The sequence below is a fragment of the Trematomus bernacchii genome, unplaced genomic scaffold (assembly GCF_902827165.1).
Source record: "Trematomus bernacchii unplaced genomic scaffold, fTreBer1.1, whole genome shotgun sequence".
NCBI classification, from domain to species: domain Eukaryota; kingdom Metazoa; phylum Chordata; class Actinopteri; order Perciformes; family Nototheniidae; genus Trematomus; species Trematomus bernacchii.
Genome location: NW_022987905.1, coordinates 1,864,689 through 1,886,431, shown reverse-complemented (window position 1 = coordinate 1,886,431; position 21,743 = coordinate 1,864,689). Strand labels below are relative to the sequence as shown.

The window sequence follows — 21,743 nt, the reverse complement described above, 5'->3', positions numbered from 1 at the left end:
GCTTGAGTGCGCTAGAATTGAAACCGAAGAAAATCTGCCACTTCCTTACAGAGCCCCTCCTCCAACACACACGAACGCGCACATGACCAATGAGGGCACGAGATAAGTTTGTGCACAGATGGAAGGCTGACAGGCAGGTAGGCCATCCAGTTATTTTAGCCGGGCCGGCTCAGATGATTGGTCGTGCTTTTTACAGTATTACGGCTTCCACAGATGAATTTTTTGTATGGATTTTTTGTCAAAGCACTTAAAATATTCATTGCTATCGGGATGTTAAGAGCATTCCATGGAATATAACAAAAAGTGTATCTCGAGCCGTTTTCTCAAACTTACCTACCCCACCTTTAATATGATGTTTAAAAATGTTACGTAAAAATATCTGAAAAAGATTTTTTTAAAAGCCAAACAAGATGCAGTTAAAAGTTAACGGAGAATTGAATGAGAAAAAACTGAATGTGTAATTAAGTATTGTACAGCAGAATAAAATACCCTATTCCTAAGCTACAAACATTGTTCAAAACTCTTTCTGAAAAGTGAAACATACTTTTAGATATCTGTGAAGGTGAAGGTGTGTGAGGTTGTGTGATTGTACCTGGAGCTGAGTGTCTGCAGCGCCGCACACCTTCTTAGACTCACACAGACGAGCCACCATACTCTTAGGCAGAGGCTGAAAGACAGACAGAATAAAAAACACAGTAACACATCATTCTCATCTTGTACAGGACAGCCTTTTTAGAAAACGACAAATCAGAATCAGAATCAGAAACAGGTTTATTACCAGGTAGGTTTACACGTACGAGGAATTTGACTTGGTGTCGTGGTGCATAAAAACAAGAATTAAAAACACAGGTAAAGAACAGGAAAATATAAAAAATAATTAAAAAGATATAGTCAAATATAAAAGTATTTACATTGCAATGGAATGAAATAGAGGAATAAAATATGGAATACAAATCAGCTGGCAAATGAAGCTGTTGATATCATTATAATTATAATGTATTGGACGATATCACTCTAAAAACCTTTAAACTTTATAGAGTGGTGCAGTGATGATGACGTATTATTGTAAGCCGATCTTTAAGGAAGCATCTCGCTGGTTCAATGGGATTTCTTTCATTGGATTCATAGCAGAGTCAAATCTCTGTGGCAAACAAACGTTTAAGATTCTTACACGTTTTGTTCAGCAGGACAATCTCCACATACTAACACCACTTTATGATTTCTGAAGTGAAAAGCTGTCGTTAGGCTATAAAGGAATTACAGCACGGTCACATGACATCACGTCACCAGCGCTAAGCTAAAGGCGGCTTAGGCGTGATGACGTTTAGTCGTCTCATTTAGACACTTGTTAGCAACCACTGTTTTTAAATTCACCAGTGGGGTATTTACTGACTTATTTCAGGGTAACAATACTGATTTTTTTGTCCGACAACCAGTAACACGTTAAAAAAAACATTGACCTCCAGACCAGGGCACAGGAAGGTGGTAAAATCATAACTCATTAGTTTATGGGTTTATGGGTTTATGGTTACCTGTCCAGTTTGATAATGTCTTGCAAACTGGCTGACGACTCTGTAGTCGGAGGCGAAGTACTCCATGAGGATGGACGGGACTTCAGCAAAATCAGTCGCACATCTGGTTCCTGGAGGAGAGACGTCAGGGCTCAGTTATCAGAACACACACAGTATATCCATCAATGAATGAAACGTGTGTACAATACAAAATACTGTATAATCATTTGTCTTAATTCCTGTGTAGATGTAAATATAAGTCAACTTTATTGTTAATTCCTCTGTGTGTGTGTGTGTGTGTGTGTGTGTGTGTGTGTGTGTGTGTGTGTGTGTGTGTGTGATACAGACAGAGAGAACGGAATTCTGTTTCCCACCAACCCAGAGAATGCAAATATATATAAGATATATAAATACATTTATATATATACATACATTCACACGTGTACACCCACTTATATACACATACATAGACGCATATAAACATATAAACACATTAAAAGGTTTAAATAAAAAGAAGGCACAAAAGTAAATATATAAAAAATAAAAACTAGTAGACACTAAATGGATGAATATGAATATGTTAGAACAGTACAAATGTATACAGTAGGAATTTGTTGAAGTTGCTTGTTAAATATAAAGTCTTAGTGACCCCTCCCCACCTGTCACATGCTGGTAGCGGGTGCGTCCCAGCATGGAGTGCATGGCGTGGCCCATCTCGTGGAAGAGGTTCTCCATCATGCCGGGGGTCAGCAGGGTGGGGGCCCTCTGGGTGGGATGGGGCAGACTCAGCATCAGAACCACCACCGGCAGCTGGTACTGACCCGTCTCCTGGAGCCAGCGGCCCCCTCGGATAGTGAAGTGACAGTCCTGCAGAGAGAGGAGGAGGAGGAGGAGGAGGAGGAGGATGAAGGTGAGATGGGGCCGTGGAAGACTCCTCCATGCCCTTTATCTAATAGTCTAGTCTCTGAGTGAAACTTATGCTCCTCACCCTCCCCCTCCGGTCCACATTAATACAAATGATCCCAATACGTATGAATGTAGGAACTATGAAAAGATCTTAAAATCAATACAAATGTATTTATTATAAACGTTAGTCCTTAACATCTATCACCATTCAAACATCTTTTAAAAGTTGAACAAACCCCACACAGCTCAGTAAAGACTGTGAAATGTTGACTTTATTTGATCATTTCAGTAAAAACTAACGTTCATATTTCTCTTTTTGATTATAATACTGATGAACGTTCAAAACAAAGCACTTTGGCAACTTACCACATACGTTTTAAAATGCTTAATAAGCAACTTTCATGATATAATTTCTCGGTCATAATCGGTTGTTTCCGTGAACGGCCGAATATCCCCTCGCCGTAAATGCTGCGGCCGCAAGGCATTGTGGGGCAGCATATTCTCCTCTCTTTTTGTAAAGGGAGGTCCAGTGGCTCCTAAGCTAAAGGAGGTTATAAAGGAAGTTTGAAACCTCCTTTCCTTTCATCTAGAGAATTGGAACGGCTCTTATCATGGCTGCCACTGAGGTACTTCCGGGTCATTTCACTCCCTTAGGAAGGTTCCTAAGCAAAATGGACTATTAGACTGCAGCCTCCATCGTCCCTTTTGCTGTAACAATGTAAATGTCCCCTATGTGGGACGAATCAAGGTATTCTGATTCAACATATGTATATATTATTAGATTATATATAATTAGACAGTATGAAGTTGACTTTTGATTGTGTTCTGGTTTTATGTTTCAGTATTTGTAAGCAACTGTGACTGAAAGAATATTGCTTTTATTTTATTTTTATTCATTTTTTTATTATTTTGTAAGAAGGGGCAGGTCAAATAAGATGTTCTTCTCCCTGCTCCTTTCCACCATGCGCTATAAAAAAAACAACCAGTATAAGTGTACATGTTTTGTTTTAAAATAACTGCCATGTACAAATACATTATTACAGTTTTGAGTATTTATTGTACTGTACATTTTATGAGCCCTTATTTCAAAGGAGAAACTAACAAGAAGATTTAAACATGATAACGTTTTCACACCTGATGAGGTTTATTCTGCCGCTGGAAGAAGTCACAGTAGATATATCCAAATAACCCCTCCGTCTCATGTACCACAGCCTGGGAACACACACACACACACACACACACACACACACACACACACACACACACACACACACACACACACACACACACACACACACACACACACACACACACACACACACACACACACACACACACACACACACACACACACACACACACACACACACACACACACACACACACACACACACACACACACACACACACACACACACACACACACACACACACCACACACACACACACACACACACACACACACACACACACACACACACACACCACACACACACACACACACACACACACACACACACACACACACACACACACACACACACACACACACACACACACACACACACACACACACCACACACACACACACACACACACACACACACACACACACACACACACACACACACACACACACACACTATAATGATTACTAGCAGTTTTACAATGTTACAATATACAGGCTGACAAAATACTGTTTGCTTTTACTTCATGTGTTAAACTAAAGCAGCATTTGTAAACTATACATATAATTTAAGAGGACACATATTTTATCCTAGATATCTTGATATAATTTTTAAGCACAGACCAGTTTGCGGACGTCCTCGTTCCAGACCTCTCCGGCGCTCGGCTGTTCAGACATGAGGGAGACGCCGTACAGCTGAGAGAAGAGATGGTTCAGACCCTCCATGCAGGCGCCCAGAGAGAAGTACGGGCTGTACAGACTGGGCTCGATGTTGTACCTGCCGCCAGCCAAAACACAATCAGAATCAGAAATCCAAACGAACATTTAACATTATAGATATTTCTCTGAAAAAAACCTCTTCCGGTGGTTATGGTTTTATCTATTTGAAGCGTTAAGGATCACAACTTTTATGAATTGGTTGAACGCCTTTTACAAACAGCCAGAAGCCAGAATGAGTTAATTCATGTTTTTAAATGTTGTAAGAAGGGGAACAAATGCACATGTATACGGTTGGATTAGTGACTGCTTTTTCTCCAATTGCTCAACAAACACACATGTCTAAAATTCCCCTGATTATTGTGAAATCAACTGTTAGACAAAGCTACCAGACAGAGCTCAGGGCAAAAGGGAGGGGGTCTAAATATGGACGCTATGAAGCACTTTAGATAACCCGCCAAACCAAAACGCTTGTAATGTTTTATCAGTGATGAAAAACAGACTGCTGCTCCGTTAACCTCACACACACAATCTGTACTGCATTTCCACGCTTGGGGGAGTAAACGATTACCGTAAGGGGTAATCAGGATACAACTAAGTATTCCCCTACAGCTTCATAATAAAATATGTAATTAGATTACTGTTACATTTCCAAAGATTGTGGATTACTAGGATGACAATGTTATTAAAAAACCTTAAAAAACATCACAGTAAAAACATCTTATTGATATTTATTTTCTCTTGAGGTATCCATAATTTCTGCAATAAATATTTGTTTATATAACTCCTCCAGGACGTTTGGACCAGGTCTTGTCTCTAGTGAGCACTGGGAGGGAGAAGTGCAGCTCATTAAGAAAAGAGAAACATCTGTTAATCTCCGTCTCTCCCTTCCCTCATTTCCTGTTATCTCTCTGCTGCGTCTGTCTAATAAAAAAGGCAAAAAATTAAGTGTTTCTACGATCAAAACATCTCGAAACTATTTCAAGAGTAGATGCTGGTCAGGGCGGCAGCATGTTTTAAAGGGGACCTATCATGCAAAATGCACTTTTTGACATGGAGAGGCAGCATTTAGCTATTATGCCCCGACACTCTGGAACAAACTACCCAAATCATGCACGTCCGCAGAAACGCTTACCATTTTTAAATCGAGACAAAAACATATCTCTTTACCGCTGCTTTTAATTGAGCTGCTCATATTCGAACTACAGTATGCCTTTTAAACATGTATTGTATACCTGTGGTGTTTATTTTTATTATTTTATTATCTTTGCTTTGTCATGCCTGTTGTAAAATGCCATTATATTATAATGTGTTTTTACTGTATTTATTCATAAAAAGTCTTTTAATTTGTTTTGTAAAGCACTTTGAATTGTCGCGTACAGAAAAGTGCTATATAAATAAACTTGCCTTGCCTTGCCTTGCCTTGCCTTACAAGTCTGGGCATGTTGAGAGCTGTACATACACAAAAGGGGAGTTAGTCGGTTCCGTAAGAGCCAGCATGCGGGACCGGGATTCTGGGATTTGTAGTCTTTCTAGTTGCGTATTTTTCATAGTCTTATATTTCAACAGTTTTACGACAAACTGTGACTTTTTTTTACATTTTTTAAGATTGACAAACATCATATGTGTAATTCGTGGCACAATTCAAATGGGATCGAAAGATTCTTTCTCTCCCCATTGACTTCAATACATAATTTTTCCGAAATAAGGTCCCATGGGTCGGAGGTAGATGGGCGGGACTTCGCCTCTCTATATGGTCTTTGTTTACATTAGCAAGCATCGCTAACACTCAGAGCTAACCTGTACTGGAGAGAGTATGTGTAAAAAAGGAAATTAAAAAAAAGGAACTCACCTTGTGGTAAACCCACAAGAGAAAAAGCCTTTGAGCTCCATACTGTTTCAGAAATAATCCTTGATGTGGTTTGGAACATGATATGGCGTTTAATCAAGGCAGAATATAACTTGAATCTGCCGGGTAATTTTCTTTTTTTCAAGCTCAGGACCCAAAATCAGCATTTCTCTTAGGGCTGAATAGAGGGATATGAGGGATGTCTACAATGCATGATCTGTTTGGTATTTTGAGCAAAACACATTATAGACATGTTTTTATATATTTGTATATATCCGAGACCCATATTATATGCCTAAAAATAGCATAATAGGAGACCTTTAAAAACTGTTGTAGAGTAAAAGCCCCGTGGAGCAGCAGATTCATTTGTCCTGGATTATAAAGGAGTTTGAGACACGGAGATGACTCTCATTCTCCTCCCTGTGAAACCTTTTGTAACACCTGAGGATGAGCTGAAACCCGACAACAGCTCACACCCTGCTGGAATATGAAATTACAAACATCCAAAAAGAGATACAGATCATGTTGACTTCATCACCTTTCAGCACGCAGGACACCGCTGAGGTACGGATGATCCCACGGCATGAGCTCCTAAAACAACAAATGTTTAACATGTGATGAAAGAATCACAATAAAATAAGACTACATTTCATTAAAGTGACTATAAAAGTAAATGTAACAAATGTATGTTACCGCTTTAAAATGAAATGTGTAATATTTGCAGGAAAATATGAAGACAGAGAAAAAAAAACCCGGGCTTACGATGCCTGGGCTGCTGCTTATGTGTTTATTTTGTCTTTTGCTGTATTTATTAATATAAAACATTCCATTAAATCATTGAACAAAATACATGAGTTATGTGATGTATCCCCTGTTGTCCTGCAGTCTTTCAAGTTTAGACAGACTTTAAAAACCAGCCAAAGAACTTAAAAATATCCTCATGTGAAATAATATGTTGTGAACAAAAAGAAGATGTGACTCACAGCATTAAGTGGGTTGAGTTTCTTCTTCATGTTACTCATCATCGTGAAGTCTTTGGCTGTCCTGTGAGAGATTAAAGGAAAAAACAATAACAAGTCGTGAGCTAATTGACTCGAGGCTTCATTCCAGTATCCACCTATCTCCACTCAGGGTCAACGGGGGGGCAGAGCATATCCCAGCATGCATTTGGCTGAAGGCGGGGAAACACCCTGGACATTCATACCTGTGGGTAATTTAGAAGCTCAGGTGCACCTGACTCACATATCTTTGGTCTGTTTAACGACTCCAGATGTTAGAAACCAGATGAGGGAATGTGACAAAAAACTGATTTACTGATAATATTTATTAAACTAACTGAATTTGTGTCAGGTTTAGTTAAATATACGACTGGTTTCCAATTTAAGGGGCCCCATTCGGGTCATTTTTAGGTTCATATTAGTATTTTGTGCCTCTCCTGTGACATGTTTCCATGCTTTAATGTTCAAAAAGCTCTTTATTTTTCTCATACTGCCTGTGCTGCAGCACCTCTTTTCACCCTCTGTCTGAAACCAGAGCCCAGTCTGCTCTGATTGGTTAGCTGGCTGGCTCTGTTGTGATTTGTCAAACGCTTTGAGATGTCCCGCCCCTTAGCCTATCACGTACAATGTGTAAATAAGCCATCTGTATGTAAAAAACCACCTGTATGTAAATTGTAAATAAGTCATCTGTATGTCAAATATGTCTTATATGTCTTAAATGATATGATGAATTGGAAATGGGGGACCCTGATGTAAACAAGACGAAAGTCTTTCTCTGGTCTGCATCCCCTTAACAATTGTATGTTTTGAGCTGTACTGTACTGTACCCAATATACAAGCTGTTAATAAACTTTTCAATCAATCAATTCAAAGCGCTAGCCAATAGGAGCGAGCCTTTGCAGACCATTTACAAGCACAATTGACCACACTACAGGAAAGGGAAAACCCCCCAAAGCACAACATGGCCTCTTTAATGATGCATTTATGTAAAAACAATTACAATTCTGCAGCTGTCACAGGTGAAGCTAACTTAAATAATATTTTATACTTCCAGGAATCCATCACATTTTTCTAACAGAAATATAAACCTTCACAGTAGCTCATCTTGTCAAATAAATGTAGTGATGGTACAACTACCTCAAAATTGTACAAACGCTTTTACGTTATTTTCCATCACTGGCCCAGAAAAATAACACATTTTGAGAAATGTTTTCACAACTATTCAGAAAAAATATCAAACTGAATAATTTATCGGAATATTTCTTTATGATTTATTAAAATGAGACCGTACTTGTCTGACAGCTTGTCTGTTAACAACTGAAGGAAGCTCATCACCGTCTCTGCAAAGGGAAACAAAAAGGAATAAACAGCCTGTAAATTAATCATAAAATAATAAAGCAATATAATGTCTGTATCTTATCTCTGTGTCTTTTAAAAATGGTTTCATGTCAATACTGAAATAATATTTGCAGTCACGGCACTGACTGAAAGATACTGTATTGATGGTGAAGCAGAGAGAGGTATAAACCTGGTGTTTTGGCCATGGTTCCCTTCAGGGCTCGGTGAGCGTACGACTCGTAGCCCACCAGTTTGGCCATTTTGTATCTGCACTTCAGCAGCTCCTCCAGACACTTCATCAGATCTGCGTTAGGATACAGGTAAATCCTGTAGGCGATTTCTCGAACCTGCAAGTGGAACCAGGACAGAACAAATCCATGATATTACAGAATATTTAACGAATGGGTCCTCGTTATCCCACCCACATCTTGCACCACTTCCTGTGTCCACTATGTGGTGCTAGAAAACACACGTTTACATTATACTGCTCCACATCATGTGAGGAACAAGGGGTCGAATTCTCAATTTCTCTCAAGAAGGTTCCTAACGAAGTGAAATGACCCAGAGGTTTATAAGTGTCAGCCATGATAAGAGCTGTTTGAATTCTCTAGATCAGGGGTGTCAAACTCAAATACACAGTGGGCCAACATTAAAAAATCTGTACCAGTCGAGGGCCGGACTGGTTCAATGTTTATTGCAAAACTTATTGAAATGAACTTATTGCACATATTAAACCTGGAACTAACAAAGCTTAAATTATTGCCTATAAAAACAACATTAAATAATCAGTTGCATTCATTTCTTATGGCTCTATCTGCAGCTTTTCCGGAGTCATTTCTTATGATTACATTTTCCCACAGGCCAACAACAGCTTCAAAAAAACTATTTCCCTCAAAGAAAAAGCCAAACATGCCCTGTTGTCGCAAGAAAAAAAGTGCAGAAGGAAACATTGAAACTCAGTTTGCTGCTCTGTGATGCTAGTTCAAGCCAGATACTTGGCATCTCATCTTGGGTGCAAGTTCATCAATGTTTGGGCTCTGGCTCTGAGCTGAGGAAATCCTCAGGATTGAGTGAAGGTGTGCGTGCCATATACCGGCGGGCCAGATCTAATAGTAATTAAAAATGATCCTGCGGGCTGAAATTAAATCCACAAAGGGCCTGATTGGGCCCCCGGGCCTTGAGTTTGACTTATGTGCTCTTGATGATAGGAAAGGAGCTTCAATGCCTCCTTTGAAATCTTCTTTAGCTTAGGATACACTGGACCATCCTCAAGGAAAGGAAAGGAAAGGAAAGGAGAAAAATGCTGTCCCACAATTCTGAAGCCGCAACATCTAACATGACACAACATTCAGACGTTTGTCATTAGAAATGCAGATCATGTAAGTTACTCTGCTTATTCAGGATTTTACAACTTATGGCGTATCATATGTTGTCAGGACAGAGTCTATATTACACATCTTCAACCTGCCCTTACATCCAGTCCTAAAATCTGACACATGGCAGTGGCGCCACCTGCTGAACAAAAAGTATAAATGTTCCCAAATCATTTCAGGCACCTACCAAGTCATCGGGGGAGTCAGCGTGTAATCCCCCCACTTGGATGAAGCTTCCTTCACTGGCAAAGTGCAGGTGTAGATGTTCGGGAATCGCAGACCTGGCGATCCTGTTGGGCTGGTGAGAATTGACCAGGAACTCGTTGTTTAGATCCAGAAGCTTCACATGAAGAGCCACCGCCTCCTTCCTCTGTGGAGAAAACAAGTTCAGTAAACACAGCAGGGGGTGGAGGTATTTTTAAACATGCTGTCTTTATGTTTTATTCACAACTTGTCTGTTTCTTTCCCAGATGAACAACCAAAATGTACCTGCTGGCTACCACATCAAAATACATGCGCTGTCCCATGGAAAATATCCTTCTATGACTACACCAATGCTATATGGTCTAGTATGGTGTAACTGTGGACAAACAGTGGTTTTGGTTATGTAATCTTTTGTTACTTCCCTTTCCCCCTAGGAAACATAACAACCACCTATTATAACCATCTCACCAGCTTCTCATCCAGATGAATTCCACTGATTTCAAAATCGAACATGAACAACTCTGCCACTCGTCTGGAAAAAACAAACAGAAATGAATCATTATTTACATGATTAGATATGATATAAACATTACATATTGATGTGATAATAAAGAAAGAGAAACACTGTTATTTAATCCATGTTTTAAACAAAATGGCAGTGAAATTACCTGGAATCAGGATCCAGCTGAGACACGGTGTCTGGGTTCTCCAGCAATTTTTTAAGACTATTAGAAAGCTCCACATTAGTGTTCAGTCTGAAAAAAACACAATTACAAAATGACATGTGTGTGCTATTTTTGAGTATTTCTATTTTATGCTACTTTATACTTCCATTTATTTGTACAAATGCATCATGATTGCTTTTTGAAAGGTTCGTCTTACTTCTCCACCACCGTGCCGATCTCTATGCAGCTCTTCTCTGCAGCCTCGCGAAACGCTGGGTCTGGATGAGCTACTTTAACAAAGTCTGCCTGTGAGAGAAGAGAAAAGCAAGTTGGTCTGCAGGTAATCCAAGAACCACATGACACATAGTGATAGTATAAAGGAATCATAAAAGCTTTTTTAAAGCATGTAGAGGCTAAACCAACCCTTTAAAAGGGGCCCTATTATGCTTTTGGGGGTTTTCCTTTACTGTAGTGTAATATAGGTTTTTGTGCATGGAAATGGAAATGGTCTGTAAAGGTTAAAATCCCTCTGTTCCCTCTTGAGGGAGAAATTAACTTAAATGCCATAAATAAAAACACTGACAAGTAATATTTACAAAGCAGGGTTTTCAAAGACAATTCCAAGAGGAGATATGGTTGCAGCGCTGATCTTATCTGGCAGGTATTTCCAAAGTCCAGGAGCCCTGACTCCAAAGGCTCTCCTATCTCCTTTAAGTACACATTTGGACCTTGGAACAACGAGGAGGGAAGAAAGGAACATGGGGCATAGAGCGGGCCAGGAATGAGTCCTAAAACCCAGATATGAGTCAGCATTTTAGCACTTCCTGTTCCCTCGTCTGGAAGTCAATGGTTTCCTGAATGTGCTTTTGGTTGTTAGCCTGACATAAGGTCTGTGGTTAAAACCAGCTGAAGAAATGTTACTTTTTTTTTATGCAACATAAAATACGTCAGTAAATAACAAGTGTCTAAATCAGAGGACTAAACATCATCATGCCCAACATTAGCCGCCTTTAGCTTAGCGGTGGTGACGGGAAGTCATGTTAGGGTGCTGTAGTTCCTTTATAGTCTAACGTTAGCTTATTACTTAAAAAATCATAAAGTGGTGTATATATTCTGCTGAATAAAACGTGTAAATATCATAAACGTTTGAGATTATTTTCTGCAATAATACGAAGAAATCCCATTGGCTTTTTTTTAAGTGAGCCAGGGAGATGCTGACTTCCGGGTCAACCTACAAAAAAACGTCATCACTGCAACCCCTCTGTACACGAGTTGTGGAGAGCAGCACAGTTTCAGTAGTCATCAGAGAGAAGGAGCACTCACCAGATCAGCCACTTTACACAACTCATCTGAGAGCTGATCAAAAGACTCGACTGTCCCAACCCCCGAAGGACCAGAAATAACTTTGTCCACCAGCCGCTGTGTGTTCCTCAGAGCCGTCTCTGTGGCCGCCTGAAAGCCTGCAGGACAGCTGAGCTCAGTCACTCCAAACAAACCCTGAAAGCAGAACCAGAAATCCTTTATCTGTCCCACAGCAAGACATTTACAGTGTTACAGCAGCAAAGGGAAACATCAAAATCACTAGACTAACATGTTTAATAAAGAAATCAAATAAAATGAGTACACAACCATGGTAAATAAATAAGTGGCAGTATTATAAAAGTAAGTGAACTAGCAGCCACCAATAACAATAATAAATAGTTACATGAATGTCATGAGTCATGACATTTGTTTTACTTAAGATGCATGCATTTTTCACTTGATAGTATGCAAAACAATCAGTTTAAAATGTAATATTACATTCTTTAAAATGGCTCATTCCCCCCCAATATACCCCCAAATATAAACAACAATTTAGTAAATCAATAATGCAGCTTCTTAGAAATAAAAGATATAGAATGTGGTCCTTTATAAAAATCAATATGGCTTATTAACACACATTTAAGCCCATTTAAATGCAGGTTATGTGCTTTAACATAGCAGTGTTGTAACATGTTTTAGTGACACATTTAAGACAATTAAAACAAATACTTACCACGTTTTTCTCCACCAGATTTTGTCTTCTTTGAGGTTTGGCATTGAAAGCAGCTCCAACAGGAGACCATGTTGTGACATTTCTCCGAACATGAGTCCACAAGCTTCTGTGCTTCACAAAGTAAAGCAACCTTGTGCAGGAAGACATGATGTTCTGAAGCTGCAGCTCTTCTGATGTTCTGAAGCTTTACTGAAGCCTGTAGTGTTGACAGTGGCTGACAGAGGACATGCTAACTTTAGCTTCAATGTTAGCTTTTTTTGCAGAAGCAGGATATGTTAAAAAGGAAAACAAAAAACGTATTAACGTCCGTTTATTCTAAACCTTTCTCTTCATTAAATGCTAGCTGTTTTATTGTCATGAGTTAAGAGGTGTAGCTGTCAAGTCAACAGAAGCAGCTACTCACATGTTAGCTCCTTGGCTATCTATCAACGTAAATCTAAATGACGGTGACAGGTGTTACTTTCGCGTAAAAACTAAAATGTATAAACATTTAATAACAAATACAAATTAACATGTAAATGTGACACATGTTTCGCACTAGTGATTTATTATCCCAGTGTTACCAAATTAAATAAAAGAACATTGCTAATCAAAAGGGTCGAAAGTGCGACCAGTTTAAGAAAAACATTACGTGATGTCGTCACGCTGTTGTCAGAAGAAGCCCTTTCACGTTAAAACCTTGTTAATGTCGACCAATAAGATAAAAATCGTTAAAGCCCATAACGTTGACTTTTTAATTAGAATTTCCGATAAATAATTGGATATTTTTCCATAAATGCAAACAACTAAAGGGTAAGCCAAAATTACTACATAGTGAGATCTTAATACTTTTAAAATCACGTTATTACATGAAAAATAAAAAAGCCCTGAAACCCCTTTTCATTATTTGACGTATGTGTTACTTGAAAAGACCCTCACTCTTTAGTTAATGAAATCATTTGTTTGTAGTTTTGTTTATATTTGATGCAAGCCGTTAACATGATGAATTGGAAATGGGGGACCCTGATGTAAACAAGACGAAAGTCTTTCTCTGGTCTGCATCCCCTTAACAATTGTATGTTTTGAGCTGTACTGTTCTGTACCCAATATACAAGCTGTTAATAAACTTTTCAATCAATCAATCAATCAAACAATCTGTATCTGTAATATATTAAAACAATTTAAAGTATTTGTCTTGACCCTGGAAAGTTTGAGTGAAACTTGGAAAATAAAGTAAAAAACAAAAACACATCTTTACCTGAGTATTTACATGCTGTTGAAAATGATATTTAACTATACCAGAAAACAGAGCAAGTGTGTGGGAGAGAAACTCCATCTGAAGGGAACAAAGGGATTTTAGCCTTTGCAGACCATTTACATGCACAAGAACCTATCACACTACAGGAGAAGGAAACCCCCAAAAATATTGTAAATATTGTAGCCTACATATTCCCCCACATTTCTTTTTGGTGTCAATATACGCCGGGATCCTGAGTCGTGGCTGATCCTGTTGCTGTGGTCCTGAGTCCTGCATCCTGAGTCCTGGATTTCGAGTCGTGGCTGAACCCGTCTCTGCGGTCCTGCCTGACTCATCATACTACTTCCCTGATGGCTCCCACAGGATTGTTGACATCCTTGTGGATTCATCTTCTTATTATAAAACACATGCATTTCCAAACATTTGGTCTACCTATGTTGTAAATGCATTATCTATTCAATTTACACACAGCATCTATTGCACGTCTGTCCGTCCTGGGAGAGGGATCCCTCCTCTGTTGCTCTCCCTGAGGTTTCTCCCATGTTCCCCTTTAAACTGTGGGGTTTCTCTGGAAGTTTTTCCTTGTACGATATGAGGGTCCAAGGACAGAGGGTGTCGTATTGTCATACTGATATTCTGTACAAACTGTGAAGTCCACTGAGACAAATGTAACATTTGTGATATTGGTCTATATAAATAAACATTGATCGATTGATATTGTGAACTAGACACTTAGTGTAGGGATATATCTCCAAACTATTCATTTGAATCTAAGAACAAAATCCTTGGGGGCAGAAATATCTTTGTATATAAGGTGTCAAATGTATTACCTCCCTACAAGCCAGGATACAAAGCACATCTGTTAGTTCATTTCTTCCTGTACCTGCAACAAATGTAACAAAGTCAGAAACATAACACACCTTGAAATGATGTCTTTATTATTGTGAGGAATAACTCATCCATTGCACTCCACAACCACATCGCGATAATAGTTTTCCTGTGATTTAATAAAGGTGTAGTACGAAAAACATTAAGCAAAATGTCATAAAGCGACTTTATTTAGAAACCTTCCCGTTAACAAAATTAAACCATGTGACTGGCAAAATGTTTTTAAGTCAACTCTGAAAAAAAGAATTTAACACTGAAAGTAGGTAACACAGAACAATAACGGGCCTTCCCAATATGAGAAATCACAGTATTTTGCAAAGAGTACTTTTGTACTTGGCAAAAAAGTACCAATTTGTGACATATGGCAAGACAATGCAGTTAATTGTAAAAAAAAGATAAAGAGAAGAAATTAAAAAAACAAATTAAATAAACATTTTGTTACCGACTGAACCTCAGACGTCTTCCTCAATCAAATATTTACATCTATTCACTAGAACACAAACTAACTTACAGAAAAAAAAACTAATGCAATGGGGGAAAGAATATTTAGATCATTTTGGCTCATAACTCAAAATACAGACGAGCATTGAGTGTGTGGATTTACAAAGGAGTGCTGTAGTCAAACGTCTGAGCATGGATTCTCTTTTCTTTTTTGTCCCAGTGAGTGTGCTTGGACATCTGGAGTTGTATTCTGTTGCGCAGAAAACAACCGCATGTCTGAGACTACAGTAAACGTATTTGACCCCTGAGTTTCTAATGCAAAACTAGTGTATGAAATACCTCATTACAGTGTATCTTAGTGCAAGCCAGCAATATGCTTGATTAAACGAGAGGTATATAAGAGTAGCACCCACGCGGACAAAATAATCCCCCAGAACGGTTTTCCCTGCCGGCGGAATCGCAACGAGCAGAATGGGGCGGTGGAGTTTTCGCTTTGAGAAAAAAAGACCCAGCAGTTCAAATGCTTGAATTCGTATTACATCTATAAACATGTTTTTCATAGAAAATATAAATATCCCTGAATGAAACAGATTCACAGCATTTTCTCTCGAGGACTCCAGTGCTACTACCGTATCGTGTCTTTATTTAAAGGTCTCCAGCTCTCTTCCCGTCCTTCATTCGCTGTCGTGATAGCTCACCGTCCGCTTCCCTCGGTTGCGGGTGTTCACGCATGCTTTTTGCTGTGTTTTGCGGCGCGTCTCGTCGCTGTCCTCTGAGGCGGACGCACGGCGGCGCGGCCTCAGCGGGCGGCCGGACGTCTTCTCAGCGACGCCCGACCGCCTGTGACTCCTCCTCTTTGGACTGCTGCGAAACCCTGAGCTGGCAGATGAGTTTTCGGCGGCTGAAGACGAGTCGGAGCTGCGAGTGCCATCTTTTAGTTTTAGTTTTGGCTGCCTGGCGTTTTTCTTCCTGCTCCCAACATCCTCCTCTTCCTCCTCCTTGCTGGATTCAGAATGTGACGAGGTGTCCCCCTCTCCTTTGGACTCCCCTTTGGAACGTTTCGAGGACCTGCTGTTTTTATCGCTCTTTGACACCGGCTTGTCTTCTCCGTCCTCCTCAGCATCTTCAGAGTCTGAGGTGTAAATGCGTTTTTTGCTGGAAGACGTCCGACTCCTGGCTCCGTTGGGAGAGCTCCTGTTCGACTCTCGCTTGCCTTCCCTGGACGCCGTCTTTTTACCGCTCCCCTGTTTTGCGCCTGAAGCAGAGTCTTCCTCCGAGTTGTCGCTGATGTAACTCTTCTTCGGTAGTGCTCGGAGCTTCCGCCGTCTGTTGGACACGTTGTCTGAGTTGTCCGACTCTTCGTCCGAGGAGCCGGTGGAGCGTTTCCTCCTCGACTTCCTCTTGGGTTTGTATTCCTGCTGGGAGCTCTCCGAGGCCGAGGTTTCGCTGCGAGGCCGTTTGGACTTCGTCTTGTTCCTCGTCGACCTCTTGGAATTGGATTCAGATTCCTCGCTGGAGTGATGGCTCTCTTCGTCTCTCTTCAGGCTCTTCTTGCGCAGGCTGGCTCTCTTTGGAGGATCGCTGAGCTCCTCTGACTCAGCACCGTCCGGTTTGTTGGTTGAGGCAGGTTTTTGTTTGTCTGGTGAAACTTTGCACTTCTTCTTAGAGTCCTTGTGGATGGCTTCCTCCACGTTTCTTCCGTTTTGGTGTGGGTGTTTCTGAGAACTGTGGTCTTTGTACTCTTCGTCTGAGCTGATGGGAAGTTTGTGTCTTGTGGTCCTGTGTTCAGTGTGCTCTACCTCTTCCTCCTCATCGTCCTCCTTATCATCGTCCTCCTCTTCATCTTCCTCCTCCTCCTCCTCCTCGCTTTCAATCTTCTTCTTCGTCTTGGCGGAAGTGGTTGCTTTGCTTCTAGAGGATTTCCGAGACACCGACTCTTCCTCGTCTCCAGAGCTCTCCTCTGCAGCCTCCTCTTGCTCAGAGTTGCTGTGAGGTTTCGCACCGTGTCCGTTCACTTGGGTCAGAGCATCTGCAGGAGAAAAGAGGGACAGAAATCCCACTGAGTACAGAAGCCTTTCCAAGTGTCAACAAGAAGTCTAATGATAAGCGATGAGGATGCTCCTTACCATTTCCCTTCGCCTTAGCAGCTTGTCTTGACGTCCTCTGTTTGCGGGACCTCGTGTCTCCATTCTGCTCATTTGGGGAGAAGGATGAAGCATCGCTGTCTTGGTCTTCTTCCTCCTCCTCCTCCTCCTCCTCGGATTCGTCACCCGATTCCTTTTTCTTTTGAGAAGCTAGAAAGAGAAACAAGGGCAGAGTTAATCTGTGATTCATGAATAATACCAAGTTTAAGATCCTAGCATTTGCTTATATTTTGGGGGGAGATAAAACAAATACACATGGTGTTGTAATATCAGGGTATACGCAGGAATCCTGAAGTCAAATGTAATCCCTTTTAAGACCCTTTCCATACATTTTAAGACCTCATCGCCACTTTGAGTTCTAACCGGTTACATTGGCGACACACTTCACCTCACATTGACTATATACAGTATTGATTGTCCTTCCTCCTTATCTTCCAACCATTTGGACGCAAACTTGCATTTCCCCATAACGATGTTGCTTACCAACCGGCGTAAACGGACCTTCGTGCACTATCAAGCAGTGAGCGTGCAATGTCCTGTTCTGATGACGTCAAATCCAACGGGATGCCATAAATAAACTACACAGAATCACACTACACACCTACGCAATGATTACATTCAGGCAGACTGTAGAATACAACCTCTTTGGACAATTTATATACTTATTGAAAACAAGCTACAAAATGTAATACCTTGGAAAATGCCGTTTTTAATAGCCTTCATTTTCGCTAAATTGATTTATCAACTTTTAATACTTTTTAAGACCCCGCGGACACCCTGAATAAAGAAATGCATGACAACGCATGGTATTTTTGTATCTTTATTATAACATTGTTCCTGAATGATCGGCCTGAAGTCCGACAGTTTTCTGACTCTTAGCTAAAGCATGGACAAAGCAGCTGTGATCCCCCTCTGTATAATGTGAGCATATTATCTCTGCTGCTATCATACTGCAGCACTATCTGTTCCTACAGTGGTGACCCTGTCCACTATCTCTCACTCCTGTGACACTTCAACTAACTGGAGCATGACTCAGCTGAATGCCTTTCCTCTGTTTTTGTCCAACTGTTTCTGAATCAGACAGTTTCATAAACAGGATTGTTTGATAAAGGCACTGAGCAGAGTGTTTTCCTACCCCGTCTCGAAGGCTTTTCATCAGAGTCGGAGCTGCTCTGGATCACCGCGGCGCGCTTGCTGGTCCGGATTGTGAGGCGGAGGCGGCTGCTGCTCCTCCTCGGCGTCTCCTCCTCTTCCTCTTCCTCTTCCTCCTCCTCCTCCGACACTTTGAGGAGTTTCATCTTGTTCACCGCTGCCCTCGCCGTCTTCCTCTTGAGCGACCTGCGCAGCGTGACCCCCTCCCCCCCGTCGGAGCCCGGGGACGAGGCTCCGTCAAAGTCCCGGTGGTGGCGCCTTGCACTGCGAGACGCTCGGCTGCTGTGACCGTTCACCTCTGCTCTGCCCTCTGAAAACCAGCCGTGAAGAAGAGTGTTTAACGTGTGTGTGTGTGTGTGTGTGTGTGTGTGTGTGTGTGTGTGTGTGTGTGTGTGTGTGTACAGAGTGTGAGGTTGTCTGTTGTCGTACCTGTGCGCCTCCTCTCCGCTCCAGAGCTGTTCCTGGTCAGCCGTGTGCTCCTGCTGCTCTTACTCCTGCTCGGGTAGCGACGACCTGAAGACTGAGAGGACATATGTCCATCCTCTCCAGCACCACTGTCCTCCTCCTCCTCCTCCTCCTCTTCCTCCTCCTCCTCTTCACTATCGCTCTCTGCAACAGCAGAAATTCACAAACACAACCTCAGAAACACACCTGTTTTCTCTGATTATTGGAAGAAGTAATGGAAGAAGACGCCGGAGAAAATGAAGAACAAGAAGAACCCTCTCTAGCTATCAGTATTTTAGACCGAATTGAAACTGAACTGACCTTTTTTCCTCTGCTTAGCGCGGTTGCTTCTCGTAACTCTGGCTTTGTGTCTGAGTCGATGGTGCCTCGAGGAGCCAGGACGTTTCTCCTCCTCCGACTCACTCGGCTCGCTCTCACTGTCAGACTCTGAAACAAATTTAAAAAATGACACGTAATGAATTAGGGTAATCCACTGTTGCTTTAAAGGGGACCTATCATGCAAAATGCACTTTTGTACGGCTTTTATACATGAATATGTGTCCCCGGTGTTCCAGGGAACTCACCAAGTGTCAGAAAACACAACCCTCTCTATTTTCCTCCATACCCAAATCTCTAAAAAAGGGGCTGTAACGGATCTGATAAAAACTGATCCAGATTTGAACACTGTCCTGACGTCAGGACAGTGGCGCTACGGCTATTGGGCCAACTCCACCAATCAGAAGGAGACAGCCACGGACATTGCCGTTCGAAAGCGCTGGAGACGCTGTAGTACATATGCCAGGCCTGTAGGTGGTGCTGTTCTCACAGAATCAGCCCTTGCTAAAAACAGAGCTAAAAAAGTGCAAATCAGGCATGACTAAAATGCATGATCTGTTTGGTATTTTGAAAAAAAAAAAGTATAAATATGCCTTATATAGGTATGGTCCTACACTATATTATTCAAATATAGCATGATAGGTCCACTTTAAGTTTCTGCCAGAAGAAAGCACAATGTGGACACCGGCCCTAAGCTGCAGAGTTGTTGTCGTACCTGGTGTTGATGAAGCACCTTTGGAGTCGTCGGAGGAGCTTCTCCTGCGACTCCTCCTGGCTCGATCTGGAACACCCACTTTGGCTGAGGTAGATTTGGTCACTGACGTGGACTCCACTTTTTCCTGAGTTTTAGCTGCAGCTCTCTTTTGACTGGAAAACAATATGAATAACCATCAAGGCACAGGCCTGGACTGACTTCATACACCTGAACCGTTTCCATTGTTTTAGCATTTACATTAGCTGAATAAACGCGTAACTCAACCAGACCTGGACGTGGACTGATCGTTCGGCTGCATTTTCTTGCGGCAGCGCTGACTGCGGCGGAGTCTGTCGCTGCTCTTGATGGCCGTTTTGTACTCGGATGTGATCGCTCTGATCTGCTCCTCGAAGAAGGCCAAGAGCCGCAGGGTCATACTGTAAATCTAGAAGAAGACAAAAAAGGACAAGTCAGATAAGTTTACAGGATACAGTTCTTATTTAAAATAGGATTGTGAATTGTATCTTTGTTTTTCCATTACATATTCAGCTTGTTACATATAGAGAACCGCAGTGACGGGCCCTAAAACCTGGAAGTAAACTTCTTCCGGTTCCTTCGACAAAAATGCAATGCAATTTCTCCATAGGATTTTGGAAAATAGCTCGAAATAAGGTCTGTGGTTGACACACATTTAAGAGACGGATCACGTTAGCCGGATAATCTCCACATGTCTACCCATCTCTGGAACCGGAAGAAGTTTACTTCCGGGTTTTAGGACGCGTCACTGCGGTTCTCTATTGTGCTTCGGGTTAAGTTAATGGAGTTATTTATATGTTTTTTTAAGATAATCGTCTTTTTGTAGTTAGAGATTTGAGGCTGTATAGAACACACTACAGGAAAAGGGAAAACCCCAAAAACATAATAGGGATTCTTTAAGATTACAAGCCATAATCTGTACCAAAAGAAGATTTTATTCGCTGAACTCCATCCATTTCACTTTTGTGATCACGTCCTCACCTTGGAGCGTTTGTTGGGAGTGTAAGCTTTAGCGTTGGCGAAGATCAGCCTTATGTCTTTGCACAGCTCTGTAGGGTTTTCATAGCGGTCCTCCCCCAGTGTCCTCCTCACGGTGCTGAAGTCCATGGGGGTGTCAATGATGTTCAGGTAGTCCTGGAAAAGCACATGGTTAAGACACTTGAAACATAACCTGCTTACGTCATTATGTTGTTGTTTTTTGCGTAAACGTACTGGGTAGTTCTGAGGATTCACAGGCTGTCTGAAGGGCTCCGAGTCCTCACACTCAAATATGTAGTTGAGGAGATTCTTGCACTTCTTCTTCCAGGCGTCTCTGTCCGGCACCACCTCTACAGAGCGCTGCAAACAGCAAGAGGACAGAGAGAGAGAAACATCAGGACGTGAAACACATCCCAGCTGGATCAGTCCAGGTCTCAGTCTATAGGCTCGTCTCAATTGAATATTTCACCTCCTCCTTTCCCTTCCTTGCGTCTTAGCTCCGCCTCCGTAAGATGCGAGCGAGAGACACGAGGAGGAGACGCGAGGACAGAGGAGTCCTCAGGTATTATTTGGGACGTCCTCGTTCACTCAAACGTCACTCTTAAACGACG

The 21,743-nt window shown here is 41.4% G+C and overlaps 2 protein-coding genes across 5 annotated transcripts in view; both read right to left on the bottom strand.

The window, feature by feature from the left end:
• The window catches only part of LOC117470208 (mitochondrial intermediate peptidase-like), a 33,078-nt gene extending 19,743 nt beyond the window's left edge, over positions 1-13,335 (bottom strand). The window contains exons 1-15 of the mRNA XM_034114877.1: positions 12,783-13,335; positions 12,071-12,244; positions 10,965-11,053; positions 10,751-10,837; positions 10,551-10,614; positions 10,066-10,248; positions 8,696-8,852; positions 8,459-8,507; positions 7,153-7,213; positions 6,708-6,760; positions 4,228-4,381; positions 3,552-3,629; positions 2,171-2,378; positions 1,533-1,642; positions 593-667 (exon numbers count right to left, since the gene is read on the bottom strand). Coding sequence (XP_033970768.1) covers positions 593-667; positions 1,533-1,642; positions 2,171-2,378; positions 3,552-3,629; positions 4,228-4,381; positions 6,708-6,760; positions 7,153-7,213; positions 8,459-8,507; positions 8,696-8,852; positions 10,066-10,248; positions 10,551-10,614; positions 10,751-10,837; positions 10,965-11,053; positions 12,071-12,244; positions 12,783-12,929 — 1,689 coding nt within the window. The 5' untranslated portion in view covers positions 12,930-13,335. The remainder of the gene's footprint in view (positions 1-592; positions 668-1,532; positions 1,643-2,170; positions 2,379-3,551; positions 3,630-4,227; positions 4,382-6,707; positions 6,761-7,152; positions 7,214-8,458; positions 8,508-8,695; positions 8,853-10,065; positions 10,249-10,550; positions 10,615-10,750; positions 10,838-10,964; positions 11,054-12,070; positions 12,245-12,782) is intronic.
• Positions 13,336-14,936: 1,601 nt separating this feature from the next.
• The window catches only part of brwd1 (bromodomain and WD repeat domain containing 1), a 32,418-nt gene continuing 25,611 nt past the window's right edge, over positions 14,937-21,743 (bottom strand). For all 4 annotated transcript variants that reach the window (XM_034114767.1, XM_034114768.1, XM_034114769.1 and 1 more), the window contains exons 36-44: positions 21,367-21,492; positions 21,136-21,288; positions 20,409-20,563; positions 20,140-20,291; positions 19,410-19,535; positions 19,074-19,253; positions 18,628-18,954; positions 17,475-17,642; positions 14,937-17,377 (exon numbers count right to left, since the gene is read on the bottom strand). In XM_034114767.1, the coding sequence (XP_033970658.1) occupies positions 16,023-17,377; positions 17,475-17,642; positions 18,628-18,954; positions 19,074-19,253; positions 19,410-19,535; positions 20,140-20,291; positions 20,409-20,563; positions 21,136-21,288; positions 21,367-21,492 (2,742 nt within the window). In that variant the 3' untranslated portion in view covers positions 14,937-16,022. The remainder of the gene's footprint in view (positions 17,378-17,474; positions 17,643-18,627; positions 18,955-19,073; positions 19,254-19,409; positions 19,536-20,139; positions 20,292-20,408; positions 20,564-21,135; positions 21,289-21,366; positions 21,493-21,743) is intronic.